Raw genomic sequence first — 24,474 nt, forward strand, 5'->3', positions numbered from 1 at the left:
GTAGTTCACACAAAAATCTAAATTCTGTCATTAGTTACTCACCCTCATGTTGTTCTAAACTCTTAAGTTCTGAACTCATAAGTTCATCTTCAAAGAAATTAAGATATTTTTGATCAAATCTAAAGGCTTTCTGAACCTGTATAGACGGCAACGCAACTGACGCTTTCAAGGCCCAGAAAGGTAGTGAGGACATCGATAAAATAGCTTATGTGACATCAGTGGTACAACAGTAATGTTATGAAGCTACGAGAATACTTTTTGTGAGCAAAGAAAACTGTGAGCAAAAACACTGACTTTATTCAACAATTTCTTCTCTTCTGTGTCAGTTTTTCGATGTGCAAGTACAATAGTACCACAACACAGACGAAGACTGATTGGGAAGAGAAGAAATTGTTGAATCGTTATTTTTGTTTTCTTAACTTATGTTTTGAAGTTGAACAAAGGTCTTACGGGTTTGGAACGACATCAGGGTGAGTAATTAATGACAGAGTTTTCATTTTGGGGTGAACTAACCCTTTAATTGTAGTCAATCAATCTACTCTAAAATAGAATCTTATTTTGGTCAAAAACATACTAGTTGACATGAATGCACAATGAAACCAGTTTTCAAAGAATTTAAAATTTCATCTTATTTTGTTTTGGAAAACTCAAAAACCCTTTTGAACTACAGTTCAAAAGATTGTGGTCAGTAGTAATTTAATACTTTTATTAAATAAATATGTACCAAAAAGGACCAAAACATTATAATATTGTAAAATATTAAGGTTTTAAATAAACTGTTTTTCTAACTAAATAGTCAAAGCTAGTCTAAATCGTCATAAAGTTTTCACAAAAATACAAAGCAACACAAACATTTTCTATATAGAGAAGAAGAAATAAATAATTCAGATTTGCCATTACAGCAATAGATTTCAGTTTTAAATGTGTTAAAACAGAAATGTTATTTAAATAAATTGTATGTTACTGTTTTACGCTACCTAATCTCATGACGAAAATGTAGTGTACCTGTGGGAACTTTTTCGCAAATGTGCAAAATACATACCAATAAGTACATATCACTGCAGTTTCCAACAGAAATGAACACTAGAGGTGGTAAAACAGTGTGCACTTGCAATCGGTTTCGTACACAGTTACAGCTTCATATAGCCTCTTTCACACAGCGATTCTGGGAAATACACAGATAATGTGACCCGTGATTTGTCCCGGAATCTTTTGATTTTGGTTCATTCACACTGCCAGTGATATTCCGGAATCTGTGCGCGCGTTCACACACAACTCATAAAGATACCGTAAAGACACGTGACATTTGGATGTGACACATAATGCAACGCGTACCATTCCACTAAACTGGTAAATGATCTCAGCTTCAGCGCGGATAGTGAGGAGCTCCATGATCGCGGTTTCATTCCAGTTTGCACATATTTTATCTAGCTTCAAAACACCTATAAAAGGTTCTGGCTTTTGTTCACACAGTGCTTGTTCTGGGACTGATCCCAGCAATGTTACTAGGTCCCCAACCTGGGATCATTTTCGGAAACATTTTGGACTTAAAGGAGTAGTTCACTTTCAGAACAAAAATTTACAGATAATGTACTCACCCCCTTGTCATCCAAGATGTTCATGTCCTTCTTTCTTCAGTCGAAAGGAAATTGTTTTTTGAGGGAAACATTTCAGGATTGCTCTCCATATAATGGACTTCTATGGTGCCCCCGAGTTTGAACTTCCAAAATGCAGCTTCAAATGGCTCTAAACGATCACAGCCGAGGAAAGAAGGGTCATCTAGCAAAATGATCTGTTATTTTCTAAAAGAAATTACAATTTATATACTTTTTAACCTCAAATGCTTGTCCCTTTTAACTCTGTGTACTCTGTGTAGAGGTTAAAAAGTATATAAATTGTAAATGTTTTTAGAAAATAACCGATCATTTCGCTAGGTAAGACCTTTCTTCCTTGGCTGGGATCATTTAGAGCCCTTTGAAGCTGCATTTAAACTGCATTTTGGAAGTTAAAACTCTGGGGCACCATAGAAGTCCATTATATGGAGAGAAATCCTGAAATGTTTTCCTCAAAAAACATCATTTCTTTACGACTGAAGAAAGAAAGACTTAACATCTTGGATGACAAGGAGGTGAGTACATTATCTGTAAATTTTTGTTCTGAAAGTGAACTACTCCTTTAAGATGCAGAATCCTTTGGTACGAATCCAGTGAAAAAATGACTCCCGATGAAAGAGCTGAAAGATGAGAGATCAAAAAACAAGCTAAAATGGCATGCTTGCGATTGCGGTTTTACGTCACATTACCTTTTGTTCATACTATCAAGTAGGTTTAGGTGTAGTGCAGATGTTATGCTATTTTAAAACATCACAGAGAATTAGAATTACAGTGCCACTCAATGAACATTTCAAGTCAGAACTGCGGCAACGTATAAAGCCAACATCACATAAAACATACCATATTCATCTGTTCTGGGGGGAAAAATATACCCTTTTAGCACTACTGTAATATTCTAATGTATTCTACTGTAATATTTAGCACTATTCTGTAATACAGTATGTCACAGAATGTACATTGCGCTATGCATGTCGCATCTTGCAAAGAAGTTTCCACAGGTACATTTTAATCATGAGATCAGGTTGGTTTTACTCTGAAAAGACTAGAATTATATATAGTTTTCTCATGTCCAACTGGGATAAATACAATTCACATTGGCATGCTTGCCTTTGTATCCTTGGAACATGTTGTGCAGATATAGTACCAGCTTCCATGATTATTGCAGCAAGTCCATGTCGGAAATCCAGATGGTGCCATCCATGCTAATGTGGAAAGTTTAATGTTAACCCCAGTAGTAGTTTAGTGCTGAGAGCTGCGGTGTGGGACACTGAGGACTGGTCGCTCTCTGATGTGTGGTGACAGTGGTTGGACGGCGGGGTTCATTATTCACGGCCTGACATTCCATTTAATCACATTTTATTATGAAGCAGTGCAGGACTCGGTAAATCAGCCTGTGCTTGGAGCTCCTGAAGGCTGGAGGAGGGCGGGTGGGGTGTTTACGGATGGCTTTAATCAGGAGAATTTCTACAGTGACACCCCTTTTATAACACACACACATACACGTACGTTTTGAGCACACACTCATGCTGGTACTCATATTAAACAACGTGAATGCAAATATTCACTCACTTATATTATCAGCAGACTGCATGCAAATACAATCTGTATGCACACACACACACACACACAAACAAATAAACAGAAAAACACTGAAGCGCATACACACACTTCGAAGTCCAATCTGTCTTTCCTCCCTCTTCAATGAACTCTGTAAACCACCACCTGTTCTCCTTTTCAGTTTTGTGATTTTCTCTTCCCGCTTCCTTCTCCAGTGTCCCTGCTCTCTTCCCAAAGGAGCACCTGGGATAATTGGAGAGGGAAGTGCTCCTTTTTCTAATGGAGAATCTGGACTGGATGCTGCAGTACTCATCCATGTGGAAATGTCTCCTAATGGAGGCCGCCTCTGGCCTCAGCACACTCCACCGCTTCCTGCCCAGACCAGCCTTATTTGGGCAATCTTTAGTTCATCTGTTGTGGTATCATGCTTGTGCCTCTTTCTTACCTTCTTGGCCTGGAGGTGAACTTCACTGATGATAGCATGTTTGGTCTGGAAATGGGAAAAACCTTTGTGTAGTTTGTTTTGATAGTCTGAGGCAAACCAGGGAGCAAAACCATCTTGAAAAATTGTTTTAATAGAATGGTTCACCCAAAAATTGAACTTTTGCTTTATGACAAGCGCTGCGTAATGGTTTTTAGAGAAAGTTTACTTTGTGTTACATGGTTAAAAATAATGTGGTTTTGGAATTACATTTGTGTATGTATTACATAAGTAAATAATGACCGCTTAGTATACACTACTGTATAGTGGTAAGATTTAAAAAAAAATGTTTTTGAAAATCTCTAATGCTCAGCACAGCTGCATTTTTTTAATGGAAAAAAAGTAAAAACTAATATTGTAAAATATTATTACAATTTAAAATTGCTTACTGTTATAGATTATTATTTTAATATAAATTATTTTAATATACTTGGTTATTTCTGACATTTCTCATTATTATCAATGTTGAAATCTATAATGCTCATTAATATATTTGTGGAAATCTCTCTATTTTTAGAATTCTTTTATGAATGCTGTTCTATTGAATTTACTATTTGTTAAAAACAAACAAACAAACAAAATTATAAATGCATTTACTGTTACTTTTGATCAATTTTATGCATTCTTGCTTGGGTCAGTGAGAGGGTAAAAAATAGAAAAAGGGCAAAAAAAAAAGGTAAAATAACCACCAAAATGATCATTGTATGTGGTCTTCTGAAGAATAAAAAATATATAGTATCGAAGCCCTTTTCGGTCACTGAATAAAAAAATAAACATCTTGCAATTCTGATATTTTTTTCTCAAAATTGTCATTAACTTGCAAATTTAAAGGCAGAACTGGGAGAAATAAACTCGCAAGTCTGACATTTCTCAAAATTGCGTTATATGAACTTGCAATTGCGAGTTATAAAGTCGGAATTGCAAGGCAACCTTGCTATACTGAGAAATAAAGTCGGAATTCTGAGAAATAAAATCAGAATTGCGAAATATTAACTCAATTCTAACTTTTTTTTTTCTCAGAATTGCACAATTGCGAGTTAAGTGAGATATATTTTCAGATATAAACTCACAAATCTGAAAACATATTAGTCTCTTTTCCCCCTGAAAATTTATCTTTGTAACAGAAATGCGAGAAAATAAGTCAATTGCAAGATGCAGTTCTGCAAGCTTATATTTTTAGATATAAGCTCGAAAATCTGAGAATGTGTTAGTCTCTTTTCCAACTCAAAATTGGACTTTGTAACAGAATTGCGAGAAAATAAATCAGAATTGTAAGATGCAGTTCTGCGAGTTTATATTTTGTGATATCAATTCACAAATCTGAAAACATATTAGTCTCTTTTCCCACTCAAAATTGGACTTAGTAAAAGAAATGCGAGAAAAAAGGTCAGAATTGCAAGATGCAGTTCTGCGAGTTCATATTTTGACATATAAACTCGCAAATCTAAGAAAATAATCTCCTTTCCCCCTCAAAATTGGACTTTGTATCAGAATTGCAAGAAAATAAATCAGAATTGGAAGATGCAGTTCTGCAAGTTTATATTTTGAGATATAAACTTGCAAATCTGAACATACTAGTCTCTTTTCCCCCTCAAAATTGGACTTCATAACAGAAATGTGAGAAAATAAGTCAGAATTGCAAGATGCAAACTCCCACTTGCAATACAATTAGGTAGTATTCTCTCATCTAAGTCATCCACTTCCTGCTTACAGTTCAGCTCAATTAGTTTATTTCTAACAAAGAAGTTTGAATGGCTTAGGCTGCAGCCGGTGACCGGTCGGTGTGTTCGGGCTGATGGAGATTAGATGACAGCTGTGGGATCTGACTGAAAAGGCGAACTGACGTGAGCCCTGGAACATGAACGCTCAGAGCGATGCCTGTAGCTAAAGCTGCATCACACAGTTTAACATCCTGCTCTGCTGACACCCTGGAGGACTATATGGGTCATAGTGGTGCTGAGGGGAAATGCGAGCACATTTGTGCAGTTGTCGAGCACACCTGGCAGCTGGAGGCTCCGTTTTGCTCTGATCTACCCAATAAAAAAAATAGCCCTCAGGATGCGTTCATACAGTACAGTATACTACAGATTACTCCACTCTGTTGCAGTTATAAGTACCTTGCCAAAACAACACATTGCCTTCATAAAGGTTATGAACATATGTTTATAAATGCAAGCGTGTGTTTCAGTACTATAATGTATGGTTCAATTATATATTGTTTATGCATGGTTTAAGTCACGCATACATTTTTCCAAGGTAAAAAGAAAAAAAAAATCCAACAAAAATCTTTGTACTCATGTTGGTTTCAAGTGGTTTTGAATTTATTAAATGTAAAAAAGTTATGTGGTGTAACCATCAAGTAAACAGTATATTTTTCTTACACCTTCATGTTTGTTTGGTTATACAACTGTTTTTTTTTTTCTGGTCCTCAAATCTGATTGGCTGAGAGGAGAGTGATATTTTAGTGATATCAGAACTCCAACCATTGTGTCAGTCTTGAAGTATTTCTCACAACGAGTGTCATGGTTTATTGTCTGTTTATTTATTTCATTTTTGTTTCTGTGATATCAGGGCAATGTTGTCACCACGATTTCCCCCAGAATATAAAATGTAATTTTAATACAGAAATAGAAAATGCATAGAGGATATGAATAGAAAACAGTCATAGAAGTGGAGTATTCAAATCACTGAATGTGTGAATTGTATTTTTGAATCAATTAATAGATAGCAGCACATCATTGACTTGCATTTGGCTGAAAGCAGTGTTGATAGCTTCCATCTGTAACCTCTGACCTGTGAAATAAGCTCTTTTAGCTGCTCTATTGATTGTGATTTTGATAGGTCTGTAAAGTGTTTATTAGCTACCATTCTTATGATTGGTGCATGAGCCATGGTGTCTCTGGTGGGCCATGCTGCACCAAATTCCCTCACTTATCACCTGTGCTGTCCTAGTTAGCTTTTACACCACAGTAAACCGCTTTTAAAGGGTTTTATTTTCTGTTAAAGCTGGAAATTGAGATTTAGCAGTCTGTTTGGCACTCAAACGTTTGTTGCTGCCAAGCTCCTGCATTTGGTTTGTATAACAATACTCCAGGTTAACATGAGCTTTGTTCCTTTTCTGCATTTTAGGTTGACGGGGTTTCAACTTCCCGCCCCTATAGTCAGCACAGGGCCCAGACTCACACTATGGCTGCTGTCAGACTACGCCGTAAGTGGCCAGGGCTTCAAAGCCGTGTACGAAGGTAAGAATCATGTATTAATCTTCCCTTTTTTTTTTTGTCTCAAGTGAACATTTTCAATCGCTCATCTTTCGTGCAAACCCTGTAATTATGTAAAGTGGACTCTGCAGTAGCATGTGTGGCGTAAACGTAGACTTTTATCTCATTTTATTGGCTAATTGCATTAATATGCACGGCCAATTTAAAGACTGAGAATCAGTGCACAGATTTCCTCTTGGTTCCTTGCTGGCTTCTCGTCATATTTCTTTTGATGTGAGTGCTTTATGACCCAAAAGCAGCAATATTAATGCTCGCTTCAGAGCAGCAGCAAGGAGAATGAATCTACTCTAATTAGATTAATTATCTAATTGAGATTGTAGAGTGATGGCAGGTGAATCAAATCCTCTGGGTTCATCTAGTTCTGCACAATACTAATGGAAAATAATGTCTGATTCAGATGGCAGTCATGAACGTGGTCTATATGGACATGCATTGTTTTATGCTTTCAGATCAGGTGTTTCTTTTCCATGCATCAATTTTGTCTGATGCTGCTTATGGTGGGTCAACTGGTTTGCTCATCGTGTTTATGCAAAATGTGATAAAACAGTTCTAGTTTACAGATGCATATTAGGCTTGCCACGATAGACGGTGCTGACGGTGTTACCGGTTTTAAGACGCAAAACCGGTGACATCACTTTTCCACCGTGATACCGTCCCCACATTTTTTTTTAAGTATTCGTTTTTTTTTTTATTAAATATTTATTTGAATTAAATGGAAAATATAATTCTAAATAATTTACTTAAGACGAGAGCATGCACTATAATTAAAAACTGAACATAGCTACAATGCGTCATATTTCATTTATCACGTGAGGAGAACGAGAGGAGTCGAATTTACAGAAAGAGAATGGCGGATGATTTAGTGTCAAAACGCAATGCAAAAGCGCCTGTTCGGCAATATTTTGGGTTCAAAGTTTTTTTTTTTTTTGTAGTTTCGTTGTCGTCCATTCGAATTGCCAATTCCCGCAAAACTGAAAGTGAAAGTATAATACGCACGCATTTATAAGCTATTTAAAAGCAGAAAAAAAGAGGAAAATAGGAAACCCCACCCCCACGGTGATACCGGTATTACCGGTGTTGTCACATGTCGATTAACCGGTGGGGAAATTTCCTCATCGTCACAACCCTAATGCATATCTAGAGTAGGGTAAAAACATTTTTTGGGGAAAAAAGCTAATAGCATTTTTTCTTTTTTTGTGAGATGTTTGCGTTTACACAGTGCTGCACTTTACTCTGAGTACAAATATTTATTCAATGAAATGACAGCAACAACCTGGTCTCATGACAAAAATGTACCTGTGAAACATGAGACGCGAAGTACGTACCAATAAGTACATAACACTGCGGTTTCTAACATAAATGTCCACTAATTTGCGCTAAGAGAGTGTTAGTATTTTTTCCTCTCATCTTTTAGCTCTTTCATCGGGAGTCATGTTTTTCATGGGATTTGTACCCAAGGATTCTGCATTCTAAGTCCAATTGTGTGCCGGCTGAGCTACCGAGAAACCTCGTTTTGTCCGGAAAGCAAAACATATGGAGCTGTAATTATAACTGCGTACGAAAATGACTACAAGTGCTCACAATTTTTTCTGTTTCCATCACCCAGTTTTTATGCGCATTTTAAAGTATTGCATTCAGAAACAAGCGATGGAAATGTCAAATTTCAACTTTAATCGCAAAAAATGTTTTTACGCTCGCTTGAGGTGGATTTTAACCTGTGCGAAAAGGGTTAATGCAAATAATTGAATTTGCCGAATAAAATCCTCCATCAGCATCAGAAAAAGCATGACTTTGCACTATGAAATGGCATAACCTGACTAACCAGTGGACTGATTTTGTTTTGCACGCCATCTGAAATGTTCTTAACGTCAAAGTATTTCTGTATAATTGCCTCCCAGAACTTGTCTGTCTTACACGACTGTGTTCCAAAACAGCAGGCATCCGCCTCCAAAAGCAATGACCGCATTTATTGTTTCATCTGCTTGCTCTGAGGCACAAGTAATTTTTTTTATATATGAAAATGATTATATTCAGTGGCTTCTCCAACTTTTCTTATGTATATTTAGTGCCAGTTTATCAGGATGTGATGATTTTGTTCTCTTTGACTCGATTGACGGAAGTGGTGCTCATTTGCAAATGTTTTATGCGATATTCTAAGTTACATTTGCAGCTTTGGTGAGTGTATATATTCTTTATATTACCACAAATGGAGTAAAGCTAGGTGGTTTCATAAAATATTTCTTGAACTGAATTGAATTGGCTTGGAATGCTTAGTGTGATATGCCCACCTTAAGAAGTTCTGGCAGGGTCTGAAATTGAGTCTGAGTTTTGCAGTGACTGATTGTACAATTTGGCAAGCAACAGTTGGAAAAAACATCAAACTGCTGCTTTATGTTGTAACTAACAAACATAATAAGCTGCCAGGGCAGGTGAAGAGGACAGGAGCGTCCAGAGCCCTGAGCGATGACCTACACCAGTATGGACAAGCCTTATCTCATCCATGCGGTTCGGACTAATTCAGTCTGGCACTATAATTATGTGCCACTTCTTGTCACATGACCTTCTGTGGGTCTGCTGAAACACTGTACAGGAGCAGAATTAAAGAGTGATGTATGTAGCACATGCCCCTGGCCTGACTTTCAGTGTAGACTGCAGAATTATGAGAAGCCCACAGCTCTTATCAATAGCTCACGGCTGAATAGCGATTTCCTTTGTGACTGTCCTTCACCGGAGTGTGAAGCCATGCACATCAAGAAGAACATCAGCATACCTAATCAACAATTTGTTTTATTCTCTAATAAAACTCTGTTGTGTGCAGTATGGAATTGTAATGAAGAGTTTTACACTTTACAATCAACTATATACAGGTCAAAAGTTCACGTACACCTTGCAGAATCTGCAAAATGTTAATTATTTTACCAAACTAAGAGGAATCAAACTAAATGCATGTTGTTGTTTTTTTATTTAGTACTGACCTAAATAAGATATTTCACTACAAGACATTTATATATAGTGAATTTATAAAAATTACTCCATTCAAAAGTTTACATGCACTTGATTCTTAATACTGTGATTCTTAAACTGCCCACTGTTCTTCAGAAAAATCCTTTAGGTTTCACAAATTCTTTGTTTTTCAGCATTTTTTTGTAAATGAACCCTTTCCAACAATGACTGTATGATTTTGAGATTCATCTTTTCAAAATAAGGACAACTAAGGGACTCATATGCAGCTATTACAGAAGGTTCAAACGCTCGTTGATGCTTCAGAAGGAAAAACGCTGCATCAAGAGCCAGGGGTGTAAACTTTTGAACAGTGAAGATGTGTACATTTTTCTATTTTTGCCTAAATATCATATTTTTTTCATTTAGTACTGCCCTTCAGAATCTATAGAAGACACAATAAGTAAAATTTACCCTGATATTCAAATTCAAAAGTTTTCACCCCCCAGCTCTTAAAGGAACACTCCACTTTTTTTGGAAATAGGCTCATTCTCCAACTCCCCCCAAGTTAATAAGTTGAGTTTTACCATTTTGTAATCCATTCTGCCCTTTTCCTGTTCTGGTGATATCACTTTTAGCATAGCTTAGCATGGATCAATGAATCCTATTAGACCAATAGCATCGTGTTCACAAATGACCAACAAGTTTCAATATTTGTCCTATTTAAAACTTGACTCTTCTGTAGTTATATCGTGAACTAAGACTGGCGGAAAATGTAAAGCTGCGATATTCTAGGTCGATAAAATTAGGAACTACACTTCCATTCCGGCGTAATAGTCAAGGAAGTTTGCTGCCGTAACAAGGCCGAAGCAGGCGCAGTAATATCACAGCAGTTACATTGAACGTTAACTTGCTGGGAACTATTTTTAGGTGCTGCGTCATATTACTCCGCCTGCTGCATCCATATTACGGCAGCAAACTTCCTTGACTCATTCAGGACGGCCGAAGGAGGTGAACCCCCACAACTTTTCCCCCCGTCAAAAAAGACCAAGTCAGCAGTGTGGGAATTTTTTGGGTACCGCAAAAACTCTGACGGCCACGGCTTGGAAGAGGAAGGTCAACCGACGTCATGTTTAAAAAGAGTCACTGGCTAATTAATAAACATTAGCTAACATCAACTAATTTCCTCTTGCACGTTACTTTACAGAGTGGGGAATAGCAGACTATATGTACTAATGTTATGTTTCTGTGATTGAACATTAGTACAACAATTAAGTTAAGGTGAAATCACGTCTTTGCTTTTAAGCCTTCTGCCACATTAAAGGCGCAGTGTGTAGATTTTTGTGGCATCTAGCGGCGAGGTTGTGAACTGCAACAGTCCACCGCTCACCCCTCCCTTTACAGAACTACGGAAGCCCATACAGGATTAAAATCTCGCTGTTTTTGACAGCAACGAATAGTGAGATTTCTTTTAAAACGTAATTTAAGGAATTATATTTACTTAATCATTCAATAAAATGATGTTATTGTGGATATTACTGTTACTTGTTCATCATTGTGTCAGTGTTTTTTTTCGCAAGCTGATAATTCTAAGTTAATAAAAACATAATGGTTCATTAAGTAAGGTCTTTATGCACCCCTGAAAACATAGTTATGTATATGATATTGCACCTCTGTCTAGAGATCATCTTAAATATTACACAGTGCACCTTTAACATCTTTTAAAAATCACTCCATTTAAAAAAAAAAAAAAAAAAAAAAAAAAAACCTTGCTGGCTCTCCTGTGTCTTTGAGTGTTTGTTTATTTTTGGAACTGTCACTAATGGTAATATATTTAGTTTTGATTAGTGATTGCATTTTTTCCATTTAGAAGGATTTGTTTTTGAAAATTTTATTTATGTTTATTGTTGTGGACTATTGTTGAGCTGCAGGTTTAGGCTCACACAATTGACTGCAATTTAATTTAATTAAGAAGATTCAATTAGTACGGAATAATTGACTTCGGGCCGTAGAATTCTTAGAAAATAATGCACACCCGAGGTGGTGATGCGGTCACGACGCGAAGCGGAGTGGCCATTACACCTCGGGTGTGCATTATTTTCATAGAATTCTACGGCCCGAAGTCAATTATTCTGCTTATACTACAGTTACCACACCTCAAGACATCGATCAAGTGATATATTTCAAGACATTCGTCCCGTTTTTATCCTTAAAACGCTATTGTGAGTAGGATTAATTTCTTACGCAGCTCATTCAACAGCTTCGTTGCTAGTTCCAAAACTTCATTTTAGAACTAGTAACGACGCTTGGGCTGTTAATAGCAAAATACTGCCGTTAATAATGAAGTTTAGACAGACCGAAAGACAAGCAGACAGACGGAAAGAGTGAGGGAGAGAAACTAAGTGTATGACTTTACCTCTCTCACGTCTGTGTCTCTCAAGGGTGACTGGCAGCATCGTCTCTACTAACAGTTAAACTTTAAGTTCATTTTCTTCAAGACCACGCTGTTGTTACCTCGCGTGTGAGAGCTGTCATGTCATTTTTAAGTTGTTAATCGTCAGAGCAGCGCTAACAACATTAGAGCGAATGCTAACGCGAGTGCAAACTGTAACGTTATGTGAGTGAGAGAGGACGAGAGAAATAGAGTTTGTGCTTTCCGTACATAATAAAACGTAATATATTGTGGAAAAAAACATGGAAATAATCTGTCGTTTTTATCCTGATGTTTACTGTATTTATTAGTTTGGCCAGTGTCATTGTGGGTTTTAGTTATTTTGCTGTTTTGGGCTGTAAGGACTTTTGCAATAACTGAAATCGTATGGCGAAGTGATATAGACATGCACTGCGGTCTAAAGCTGCCTGGAACTACGTTCGCCGTGCGTTTCCCTGAATATAATGCACACCTCTAGAACGTTCGTCAGCCAATCAGATTCAAGCATTCAACGGCCCTGTAGTATAATTTATTTTAATTATTTTGCCTGATGTTCAATGTTACAAAATGTTCTATATGTTTCCTAAAATAAAATATACTATGTTCAGTTGAAAAAAAAAAAAAAAAAAAAGTTTGTTTTTTTACCCAGACATTTAAATATAACATTGTAGAGCAGTAATTAAAATACCGGGATACCGTGAAACCGTGATATTTTTATCCAAGGTTATCATACCGTCAGAATCTTATACCGGCCCTTGCCTAGCTACCAAAGAGGAAGTAGGTCCTTCACCAAGCAATATTTTTAATTTGTTTTTTTTCATGGAGTTACTGAAACTCAGGAATAATCTGCTGTATTTGACTGTACAGTGAGTCTCTTAGGGATGTGTATTTGTCACAGTGGAGGAGAAAGTGTTCCTCTGTCTCAACTGCTCCTGATCTACATTCATTACAGATTCGCTCTTCTTTAGGTAACCACGTCTTTTAATGTCGTCCTCTTTCTATGGCTAGCTGGTGGTCACTCAGTCTGTATTTGGTCAGTAAATGTCTGTGTGTTATATTCCTGACTGAGATTAGATACTCAGCTAGACTGTACTCTGTTGAGTTTCAAATAACATTGGAGACGACTTTGGTCTTTGGTCTGTTCTTTCCAATGCTGTATGTATGTCTCCTTTTCTTTATTTATAATTTCTTTGATTCTTCCATGTTTCTCAAGTTTGGTGATATTGAGTGCTTTGTTAGTCAGATTAGACACCATTACACAAAGATGACTTTTTTGAGCACACATTTTGCTTTAAAATGAAGAGAATCTTCAGAACTGGATTTTAAGTGGATCCAAAACTTTAGAACTCTTTTTTTTAATGATTAGATTTAACAACTCTGTATCAAGTGTATGTAAACTTTTGAATGGGGTAATTTTTATAAATTCAACTACTATTTTCTCCTGTGGACTACATGTAAACGTCTTTTATGTGAAATATCTTTTTTCAGGTCAGTACTAAATAAAAACTCACATGCAGTTTGTATAATCCCTCTTATTTTGGTAAATTATTAACATTTTGCAGATTCTGCAAGGTGTGTGTAAACTTTTGACCTCAGCTGTATATTAAAGGGGTGCACAATAGTGATGTGCAAGTGCACGTGCATGACCAAAAAAAAAAAAAAAAAATGCGCTCTGTAAATAAGTTCACTGCTCATTTGTGCACCGACATGGTTGACAGCTGTTAATGCACAATCACTAACAGTAGATTGACTAACTGTAATACTGTATAAGATTTGCATTCGAAATGAAAGCATAAATACAGGCTACGCTTTGCAAAAAAAATGCATAAATGTAAATCAGTTGAGCAGAAATAGATGAGAAAGTGATACAACAGACATGAAATCAGTTTCCTTGGAAAACAAGCCCTTTGATGTATTTTTCTGTGTTTATTATATATTCTCGTACAGCTCATTAGTTGTTGCATGTTTGCATTGACGCACCATTTCCTCAATGAAAGGTGTCTAAATGATCACAGTATGTCCATGTTTTAGTATATACTAGGGCTTAAGAGAGATTCTTGTGAGATTCTCCTCCTCCAAAAAAAAAAAAAACGAGAAAACACTAATTTCAGCCATGCTCTCTGCTCTGTTTGAGGGGGTGGAGTTGAGAGGGAAGGATAATGGTTATAAACGAGGGCTCTGCGTCTTCATTTTGCATCTGGATTCTTCCTCTTTATCCTCTCGGAAAAAAAAGCCCCCCGGCGCGATGGTGAAACATTAGGGGCATTATGAGCAGTGCTATCAATTAACGCTCTCAATCAAGCCCCAATGCAGCTGCCACTCTCCGTTAAGGGAGCCACCCGTTGCACAAGCCCTGCGTTTTCTTTTCTGCTGGCTCTGGCGAGAACCCATCTTGAACTAAAGCAAGAGCAATCTAGCGGTGTAATGAAAGTCTATATGACAGAGAGACACAATCTCAATCACAGCTGGCTGAATAGATGACACCAAATTAAAAAAAAAGAGGAGTAAAAAACCACTTGGGGTTTATTTAATGTGTTTAATATGTGGCTAGAAATGTTTATATGTACATGCTGTTTTTGTTAATTGAAATTATATAGCAAAATAATTAGGGCTGTCACGATTCCTCAATTCAATTTAAGTACTTGATTTTAAAAAATCCTTGACTGCAATTTGTGTTGAGTAACTGGCAAAATACCGTAAGTGGCGCAAAATCAACGCATTGTTAGACCGTTTTCCAAGGCTGCATTATATTAAACCCATTTAAAATCATAAAGCATAATGCTAGTGTGAATTCACAAATGCTATGATCGAATTAGGTTGCTATGTGCATGTCAGAGTGGCTCCGTTCACAGTAAATGCTGCTCCACACAAACTGTTATCATTTATGTGTGTGGTGCGTCTCAAACTCTATCTCTGCATATTGCTTTGAGTTTGGGTTTATTATATCGTTCATCTGGGAATGCAACATGCGCCGTTTCATTTGATTTGCAAGGTAAATCATTCATAAACCTACGCAAGCACAGGAGAATGTATCATCTTTCTAAATATGCCAACATGTTATTGCGATAAAAAAGCTGAAACCCTCACTCTGAGTTTAAATGCTTTGATATCCACATATTTAGGAAATTACAGTGGCTTTAGCATTTCTGTCACAAAGAAATGGCCAAATTTGAATGATTAAGTGGATATTTGAATTAAATGTTGTTTATTCAATAATAAACAAGAATTAGATTGCGCTGTAAAGTAGGGCTGGGCGATTAATCGTAAATTAATCGAAATCGACATTCAGAACCTATAATCGATCAAATTTTTCCAGGTCAATTATTTCAATTACTTTCCCTTAAAAACACTACTGCGTGTGGAGTCACGTGACCCCGCTCCGTTACGTTGCGTTATTCCGCCGACATGTCGATGGAGAGCTTAAACAGTATTTATACAGTAAAAAGTATTTACAGGATATACAAGAGTAATTTTATTTAGAAGAGATACTGCTTATTTTCTACTTTTAATATTTATTATTATTTTATAAATAATTAATTTTGTTTCCAAAAGTGCAAGTTATTTATTTTCACTAATTTAAGAAAAATGTGACTTTTCATTTTAAGCAATGTGTGCTTTAATTTCAGTTGTTCAACACTGATGTTCAATAAATAATCATAGATAGTAGATAGTGTGTGCGCCCTTCATTCAAAAATCTCTCACTTGTAATATGTGCGCATATTTACTGTACAAAACTTGACAGTGAACTATGAGGGCAAAAAAATAAATATTATTTAAATATAATTAAATATAATTTTATTAATGAATAAAATAATCGTTCATTAATCGTAATCGGGTTAAAATGTTCAATTAATCGAGATTTTGATTTTAGGCCAAATCGCCCAGCCCTACTGTAAAGTGTAAAAACAATCGTAAGGCCGTTGGTGCCCCCTGCAGTTGTTTATTATAATGCATAATGTACATCGTTTCTTTTGTTTATAATACATTATATATTTATATAAGTTTTTTTTTTCATTACTTGCTTTTGATACTGATTTTAACTAATTATTATTGCCTCATTGGTGTATTATATGTATTTTAAGTCATTTTAAAAGCTATTTTTCACTTTTTATTACAGCAAAAAAACAACTAATTAATGATTTTTTTGATTACTCGATTATATCGCCAGAGTAATCGAACGGAAACTCAATTACCTGCTATTTGATTAGTGACGGTCCTAAAAATATTCATTTCATCTATATTTTATGCTGTATTCACTTTGAAATAGATTAATTTCCCTCTGTAATAGGGTTTTTGTATTTTATTTTATTTTATTTTATTACTTTCTTGTTAAATATTTCTAAATAATGACTGCTAGACTGTGTATTTAAACATTGTATTAGTTTCTCTTTTTTAACGTCTATCTGTCTGTTGTTCTGTTTGTTTGGTCTGTCTGTCTTTGGTATTCTGTCTGTTGTTTGCTATTTTATATGTATTTAAATAAAAAAAAATATTCGATTACTCGATTAATTGTCAGAATAATCGGCCAAATACTCGATTAACTGTCATTTGATTAGTGACAGTCCTAAAAATAAATTTAATTCATCCATATTTTATGCTGTTTCCACTTTGAATGTGCAACTAGGTTATTTTATTTTATTATTTTCTTGTTAAATATTTCTAAATAATGACTGCTAGACTATGTATTTGAACATTAGTATTAGTTTCTCTTGTTTCACATCTATCTGTCTGTCGTTCGTGGTCCTGTCTGTCTGTATTTATGTCTGTTGTTTTGCTATTTTATATGTATTTTAAGTCATTTCAAAAGCTTTTGTTCCCTTAGGTCTATTTTTATTACCACAACATTTTTATTTTTACTCTATTAATCGTCAGAATAAGATGCCTGTCATTTAATTATAGTGACAGTCCTAAAAATCTTTTTCATCTTTATTTTATGCTGTATCCACTTTGAATTTAATTTATTTCCCTCTTTAACAATTTCAACCAAACATCTAATGTTATCAAGTACATTCAAAATGTTTCATGCAAAAATATGGATGTTTTCCACCATTTTTATTACATGAGTGCAAGGTTAATTATTTTTCTTTTAATAATGTTAGTAATATGCATAAATATTCACGGATTTACAAAAGCAGTTAGTGATTTGCATGACTGACTTTTTAATATTTTTGAGTGATTATGTCAGTGAATCATTGAATCAGAGTGAGTTTTGTACTGATTCACTGAAGTGGATAGTTTAAGCTAATTCATGGAGATTAATTATATCTTAATCACTGCAGTATGCACAATGTTGCTCAGCAAAATGATCACAAATAAATTAACTTTTGCTAACAAGTGAAATGGACTCAAACAACCGTGCAAGTATTTCATCTCAGCATGAGTTTGATTGGTTCTCAATAGTACTTTGTTTTTATGCATTTCAGTATCAAGATTTATATCTGACTTAAGAGACTTCCAGGAATACGAATGGTCTGTTTTAACCCAATTAACTGGAACAATATACAAGAGAACAAAGGAAAATCAATGTTAAGATAAGATACAGACATGAAAGGTTAGTACAAAATGTACTGCTGAAAAAACAAGCGTGACCAGAATTATGGTCATTTTTTTTCTGTTTGGACTTTTACTTATGAGTCTGTCACAAACCAATGATTCAAGCAGCCTTTGAATAATTCTAAAGTTTTGCTTGAGCTTTTTAGATTAAACCGTAAAATCTTTAATCAGCTTTAATCAGCATTGCCACTACCACTGATGTTTAATCAGCAGTGCAGTTTACAATGACCATTATAACAGCTTTCTTGGGAATAAAGCTGAACATTGCAGAGGTAAGCAGCTGTTTGTGTTGAGAGAGGTGTTTTGGGAGGAATATAGTGCACCGTTCGTTCGTTTGGGTCACAGCCAAGCAGCTCCACGTAATTTAATGTTTAGCACGACACACCACTAATTAATAGCATTATTCTGAAAGTCACTGTGAATAGACCACTTAACTAAAACGCATCACTATGATGAATGTACTCGTCGCCGGCGTGCACTGCCGGAGCTGGTAAAGGAACAGGCTTGTGCTTTAAATCCTCTGAACACGCACAGACAAACACATTTCACAGTGATATACACCTGCGCACAGATGCACACACATTCTCAATTTCTCATCAAGCTCCATATCTCATCATAATTCAAGTTCGGTTCCTCCTCACCTTCCTGACAGGACTGAGATCATATCCACCATGAGAGTTTAACAGGGGCTTACATGAAAGAGCCGTTTCAGCACTCTTCCCATCCAACACACACATACATCTCTGCAGGCGGGAGTCGACTTGTTAAAGAGACCCCCTGCTTTTCTAATCGATATTTTTGCTGATTCAGAGAGAGTGTGGCCGTGCCCTCTGTGGGAGAATGCCGCTCCTCGTTGTCCTCTAAAAGCACATGTGTAGCGCCGCCGTAGCTCTCTTAAGTGGATTGGTGAGAGGTGTGAGATTAAATGTATATAGGAGCTGATGGGAACGCGGGATTTTGATCCTCGTATGGAGTAATCACCTAAACATGTTCTACTTCTTGGTTCTCCAGCTTGGTACATTAACCCACGCTTATTGAATATATTAGGCAGTGAAGAGCACAACATAGGTTTCTGGTACGTAGCCTGCTGTTTCTATTTGCTAGGTGTCGCCTGCTTTCACTTAGGTTATTTTATTTTATTTATTTTTATTTCTAAAGAATGCCTGATAGACTATGTAATTGAATGTTGGAATTTCTCTTGTTTCACATCTGTGGTCAAACTGTTGGTGGTTGGTCTGTCGTTCAGTAAATCTAATATCCCGTTGTTTTGTCTTTTGTGCTGTCATTTTATTTTTCCGTCTGCTGTTCTGTCTGTCCAACGGTCAGCTGTTCTGTCTATCCTTTTGTCTGCTGTTCTTTTCTAGTAACCATTCTCTCATTCTATCCCGTCTTTCTGTCTGTTTCGTCTCTCTGTTCTGTACTGTCTGTTGTTCTGTGAATCTGATGTTCTGTCGCTGTCATTCTAGATTTTGTCTGTCATTCTGTCTATCTGTTGTTCTGTCTCTATCATTCTGGGATCTGTCTGTCATTCACTTTGTCCTTCTGTCCATATGTTGTTCTGTCTTTGCCATTCTTGGGTTCTGTCTCTCGTACTGTCTGTCATTCTTGTCCATCTTTTGTTCTGTTTTCATCATTCTGGCTTCTGTCTGTCATTCACTTGTCCATCTGTCCATATGTCGTTCTGTCTTTGTCATTCTTGGATTTTGTCCGTCGTTCTGTTTGTCATTTTGTTCATCTATTGTTCTGTTTTTGTCATTCTTGGGTTCTGTCTGTCATTCTTGTCCATCTTTTGTTTCGTCTTTCTATCATTCTGGGTTCTGTCTGTCATTCACTCTGTCCTTCTGTCTTTCTGTCTCTGTCAGTCTTGGGTTCTGTCTGTCGTACTGTCTGTCCATCTTTTGTTCTGTCTCTCCATCATTAAGGGTTCTGTCAGACATTCACTTTGTCTTTCTGTCCATCTTTTGTTCAGTCTCTAACATTCTTGAGATTTGTCTGTCTTACGGTTTGTCATTCTTTCCATCTATCAGTTTCTCTCTGTCATCCTTAGGTTTCATTTTTTTTCTGTTCTGTCTGTCATTCTGTCTGCTGTTTCTATTAGGGATGTAACATTACAATTAACCCACAGTTACATACCTACATACCTTGTTTTTTTTCGGTTTGGTCTGATGGATTGTCCATCATTCTAAGATTCTGTCTATCTGATGATGTAGACATTTAATTATTATCGCATAATAAACCCTTTTAGAGTGAAGTAATTCCTGATCCTGGGTATTTTTTGCAGTAACAACCATTGCGCCGTATTACTTAAAGTAATAGTTCACCCAAAAGTGAAAATTCTGTCATTAATTTCTCATCCTCATGTCGTTCCAAACTCGTAAGACCTTTGTTCATCTTCCAAACACAAATGAAGATATTTTTAATGAAATAAAAGAGCTTTCTGACCCTGCATAGACAGCAACGCAACTGACACATTTGAGGCCCAGAAAGGTAGTAAAGACATCATTAAAATAGTCCATGTGACATCAGTGATTTGACCGTAATTTTATGAAGCTACAAGAATGCTTTTTGTGTGCAAAAAAATAAAAATAACGATTTTATTCAACAGTTTCTTCTCTTCCATATCAGTCTTCGACATGTGTTTACAAGAGTACCACAACTTTGTAACATTACGGTTGAATCACTAATGCGTTGCTGTTTATGCATGGTCAGAAAGCTCTCGGATTTCATCAAATATATATTAATTTGTGTTTAAAAGATGAACAAAGATCTTACGGGTTTTGAACAACATGAGGGTGAGTAATTAATGACAGAGTTTTCATTTTTGGCTGAACCATCCCTGTAAATATATTACGGAGTGCTAATGCCGACACGTAACCTGCTATCAGAGCAACGAGCTAGTAGTTAACATCATGCATGCTGACACATTGAATGATCCCACTTGCGCCTCTTCTTCTCATCATTCCTTCCATTCTCTTTCTGTATCTCTCTTTGTCCCCATGTATCAAAGTGGCAAAATACAAATGTTATTTTTAGACAGTTACCATTCTTGCATATTTTGCTCTGCAAAAAGCACTACTGGTGAGTGGGCGCGTGATGAGCTTCACAGGCGTAGGCGTGATACTGAGGCATTCTGATGTCACTGTCAGCGTTTACACTGTGTTTGCCCCATGCTCACGTACCCTACGATGAGTGTGCTTTTCATAAGCGTGACAGAAACGCAATTAAGCGCTCCTTTTGTGCTCTTCAACTCAAACAAATGGCTTTGAAAACAGATCCTCACCCACTCAGGGACTATGTCATGCTGTTGTCGCTGAGCCAGTCATTAAAACCTTTACCCCAATAATCAGTGAGCAGATGTCATTTTTGAGAGGCCACTGAACCGTTGGTAGCGGAACGGAGGCAGACTCTCCACCCATTTCTCATTCTTCATCATCTGCTCAGCTGATTCATGTGCTCTCTCTCGCTCAGTGCTGTTTGTATTTTTGTTTATTCTCATTCAAATGGTTTGTTTCCACATGACTGACAGCGAGATAACAAATGGGTTTATGCGTGGCTAATTTTGAATCCACCAAGTAATTAAATGAAATGACATGGACTTGAGGTGGATTTTACTGTTGTTGGATAAATAGGTTCTCCATCCCGTGAGTTTCACGGTAACTGTTGTCTTCTGAGAGCATGACTCTGTTGCCTATGGCTCTGTTTTGTATCCTCAAAGGGTCAAAAGAAACATGCTTTCCAGATAAACCAGTTACTGGCCTCAATATGTAAACAAATATTGCTTCTCTGTATCTGCCTTTTTTGTAATATCAGTGCATCTCTATTCACATCACCAGAAAAAGACATCAGGGAAAGATGTTCGGCAGTGTAATTAGCCAAAAAAAAAAATCCTTACAGACTGCCACTGATAGGGGTGTATTTAAAACAAGCATATGTATGTGAGTATGTGTAGGCAGAAAATCCTTCCTCCCAACCCCCATTGTCGAAGCAGATGTGTGCGTGTCATTCAATTCATTTTCACTGTAATTTAAAACAAGAAGTTTCTTTTTTATTTTTTTAAATGACACATTTTGTAACATTAGGAAGATTTTGATTGTGCTAACTGAGGAGGAAGTTTGACTGTTCGGCTGGCCTTTCCATCTGTTGTCTCAGTTGTTCTCCATTCATTCTTTCCCTCTTGTGAAAATGTGATTGGAGTATTACGTGTTCAGTTCATGACAACTTAACGCATGGTTTGCGAATTGCCCAGTGGATTCAATTATCTACCCCACTTTAATTGTAGTATTTAGCACTTTGCCAATAGGAAAATGTGTACCAGTAAATATACAACATTCAGCAGACCACACAGTGTACGTCTTGTTACCATGAGCATTAATTGATTTTTCCGTTAAATGCCGAATAGAGTGATGCCACAGTGTGCAGCCTACAGGAAGTGCACTTCAGGGTTATGTTCCATTTAGGATAGAATTGATAATGCCTCTTAAATTCCAAATGAATTCCATGAGTTTTAATTCAGTTCAAATTGACGGTGCAAAACTGTCAAGTCTGAACGTTGTCCTGGTGTAGATATTTCTGTCTTTTTTAAATATATAGGCCATTCTACAGAATTGATGCATAATGCTGTCCCACAACCAAAAAACATATTTAAAAAGCATTTACGTTTTCAAAATCTCAGATGTTTACTAAGATCCTTCTATTATCTATTGAAAATCACAATAATATTTTATTATTAGTAAGCTTAATATATTTAAATTCTGCATTTATTGGGTACTTTCAATTGGCAGGTAGCTATCCCAAATCCTAAGCCTTAAATTTCTTATGAAAGTGATATTGAAAGAAAAAAAAAAAAAAAATCCCCATTGTTGTTTTTAAACGTATCTTTGTGTCACAAGGAGTCAGACTGAGACGTGCGGATCCATTTGCAGCATTTATTAGAATCGTCAACAGGCCAGAATAATCACCAGAAAACAGGAACAACGTAGGTAATCCGGGAAACAGTTCGATAGACAGGGAATGGTCGCAATGGCAGGAAGCAGGAATCGTCAACGGGGTACACAGTCCAGAGTCATACACAGATAATCCAACACAGAGAAAAACGCTTAGAATTACGACCATAGGAACAATAAGACTTCGCAAGGTGGCTGTGTGTGTGAGTGGCTTAAATGCATGTGGGTAAATGTGAAACAGGTGTATGCAGCAATCAGTTCAGTGGGAAACGAGGAGCAGCTGTGTGCAGTGATTGGTGCAGTGGCTTATGGGGATTGCAGTCCAGAATGTGTGTGCAAGAGTTCATGATGAGAAGACAGACCAGATACATGACACTTTGGTTCTTTTAGTGAAGTACAAAAAATATATTTATTTTGTGTTCTGTTTTGTTTTGCTTTTTACATAAAGTTTCCTAATTTACAAAGAAAATAGTGTTTTAGTTCGTTGACTGAGACTGATTTTAAAGGAGTCCAAGATGTTCATGTCTTTCTTTCTTCAATTGTAAAGAAATGGTGTATTTCTCTCCATATAATAGACTTCTATTGTGCCCCCGAGTTTGAACTTCCAAAATGCAGCTTCAACGGGCTCTAAATGATCACAGCCGAGGAAAGAAGGATCTTACCTAGCAAAACGATGGGTTATTTTCTTTAAAAAAAATTACAATTTATATACTTTTTAACCTCAAATGCTCATCTTGTCTAGCTCTGCAAGACAAGCTTGTAAATGTTTTTAGAAAATAACCCATCGTTTTGCTAGATAAGACCCTTCTTCCTCGGCTGGGATCATTTAGAGCCATTTGAAGCTGCATTTTAACTGCATTTTGGAAGTTTAAACTCGGGGGCACCACAGAAGTCCATTATATGGAGAGAAATCCAGAAATTTTTTCCTCAAAAACCTGAAATGTTTTACTCAAAAAAACATGATTTCCTTTCGACTGAAGAAAGAAAGACATGAACATCTTGGATGACAAGGGGATGAGTACATTATCTGTAAATTTTTGTTCTGAAAGTGAACTACTCCTTTAACTACACCTCTACATTTATGATCATGAAGTATTCCTGTGTCCCTCTTTCTCATAGCTACAAGGTCTGAGTAAATAGGTCCCATCATTTTGATGTAAATGCGTTCAAAAGTTTGAAAAATCTGTGTGTAACTTTAAGGAATGTCACTTTTTGGGAGTTCTTCCATAACCTTCAGCTTTTACATGTATACCGCTGTTCAGAATTGTGCTAGTTAACCATGTGCTGATTAGAATCTTTGAGCTAGCTTCAAAAGTATCTAAAATTCAATTACTCATCTTTGTTTTTTGTTTTTTTGGGTGTTATCCCATAAAATTGTCACTAACGAAACAGCCACGTCCGAAACTTGTCATCATTGTTTTTCTAGTGACTAAAGGGAACACACAATCCTCATATTTGGGGGACATAAACACAATTTTAGTATAGTTATGCAAATGTTTTGTAGTTAAAAGTAATGTAACGTGTTCGCTACCAAAGCATTACTGTAACTACCGAAACATGGGATGTTTTGTCAAAAATAAAGTATACTGAATTATCAGCTTAGATGTTGATATTTTATGCTTCAGTGTATATTCAAACTAATGAATCCTTAACTTTAAAATTAGTATGATTATCTTTT

The 24,474-nt window shown here is 36.4% G+C and overlaps 1 protein-coding gene across 1 annotated transcript in view; it reads left to right on the forward strand.

Moving 5' to 3' along the window:
• Nucleotides 1-24,474, forward strand: part of csmd2 (CUB and Sushi multiple domains 2) — a 425,673-nt gene that overhangs the window by 54,832 nt on the left and 346,367 nt on the right. The window contains exon 3 of the mRNA XM_073822409.1: nt 6,781-6,893. Coding sequence (XP_073678510.1) covers nt 6,781-6,893 — 113 coding nt within the window. The remainder of the gene's footprint in view (nt 1-6,780; nt 6,894-24,474) is intronic.

The sequence above is a fragment of the Garra rufa genome, chromosome 17 (assembly GCF_049309525.1).
Source record: "Garra rufa chromosome 17, GarRuf1.0, whole genome shotgun sequence".
Classification (NCBI taxonomy): Eukaryota; Metazoa; Chordata; class Actinopteri; order Cypriniformes; family Cyprinidae; genus Garra; species Garra rufa.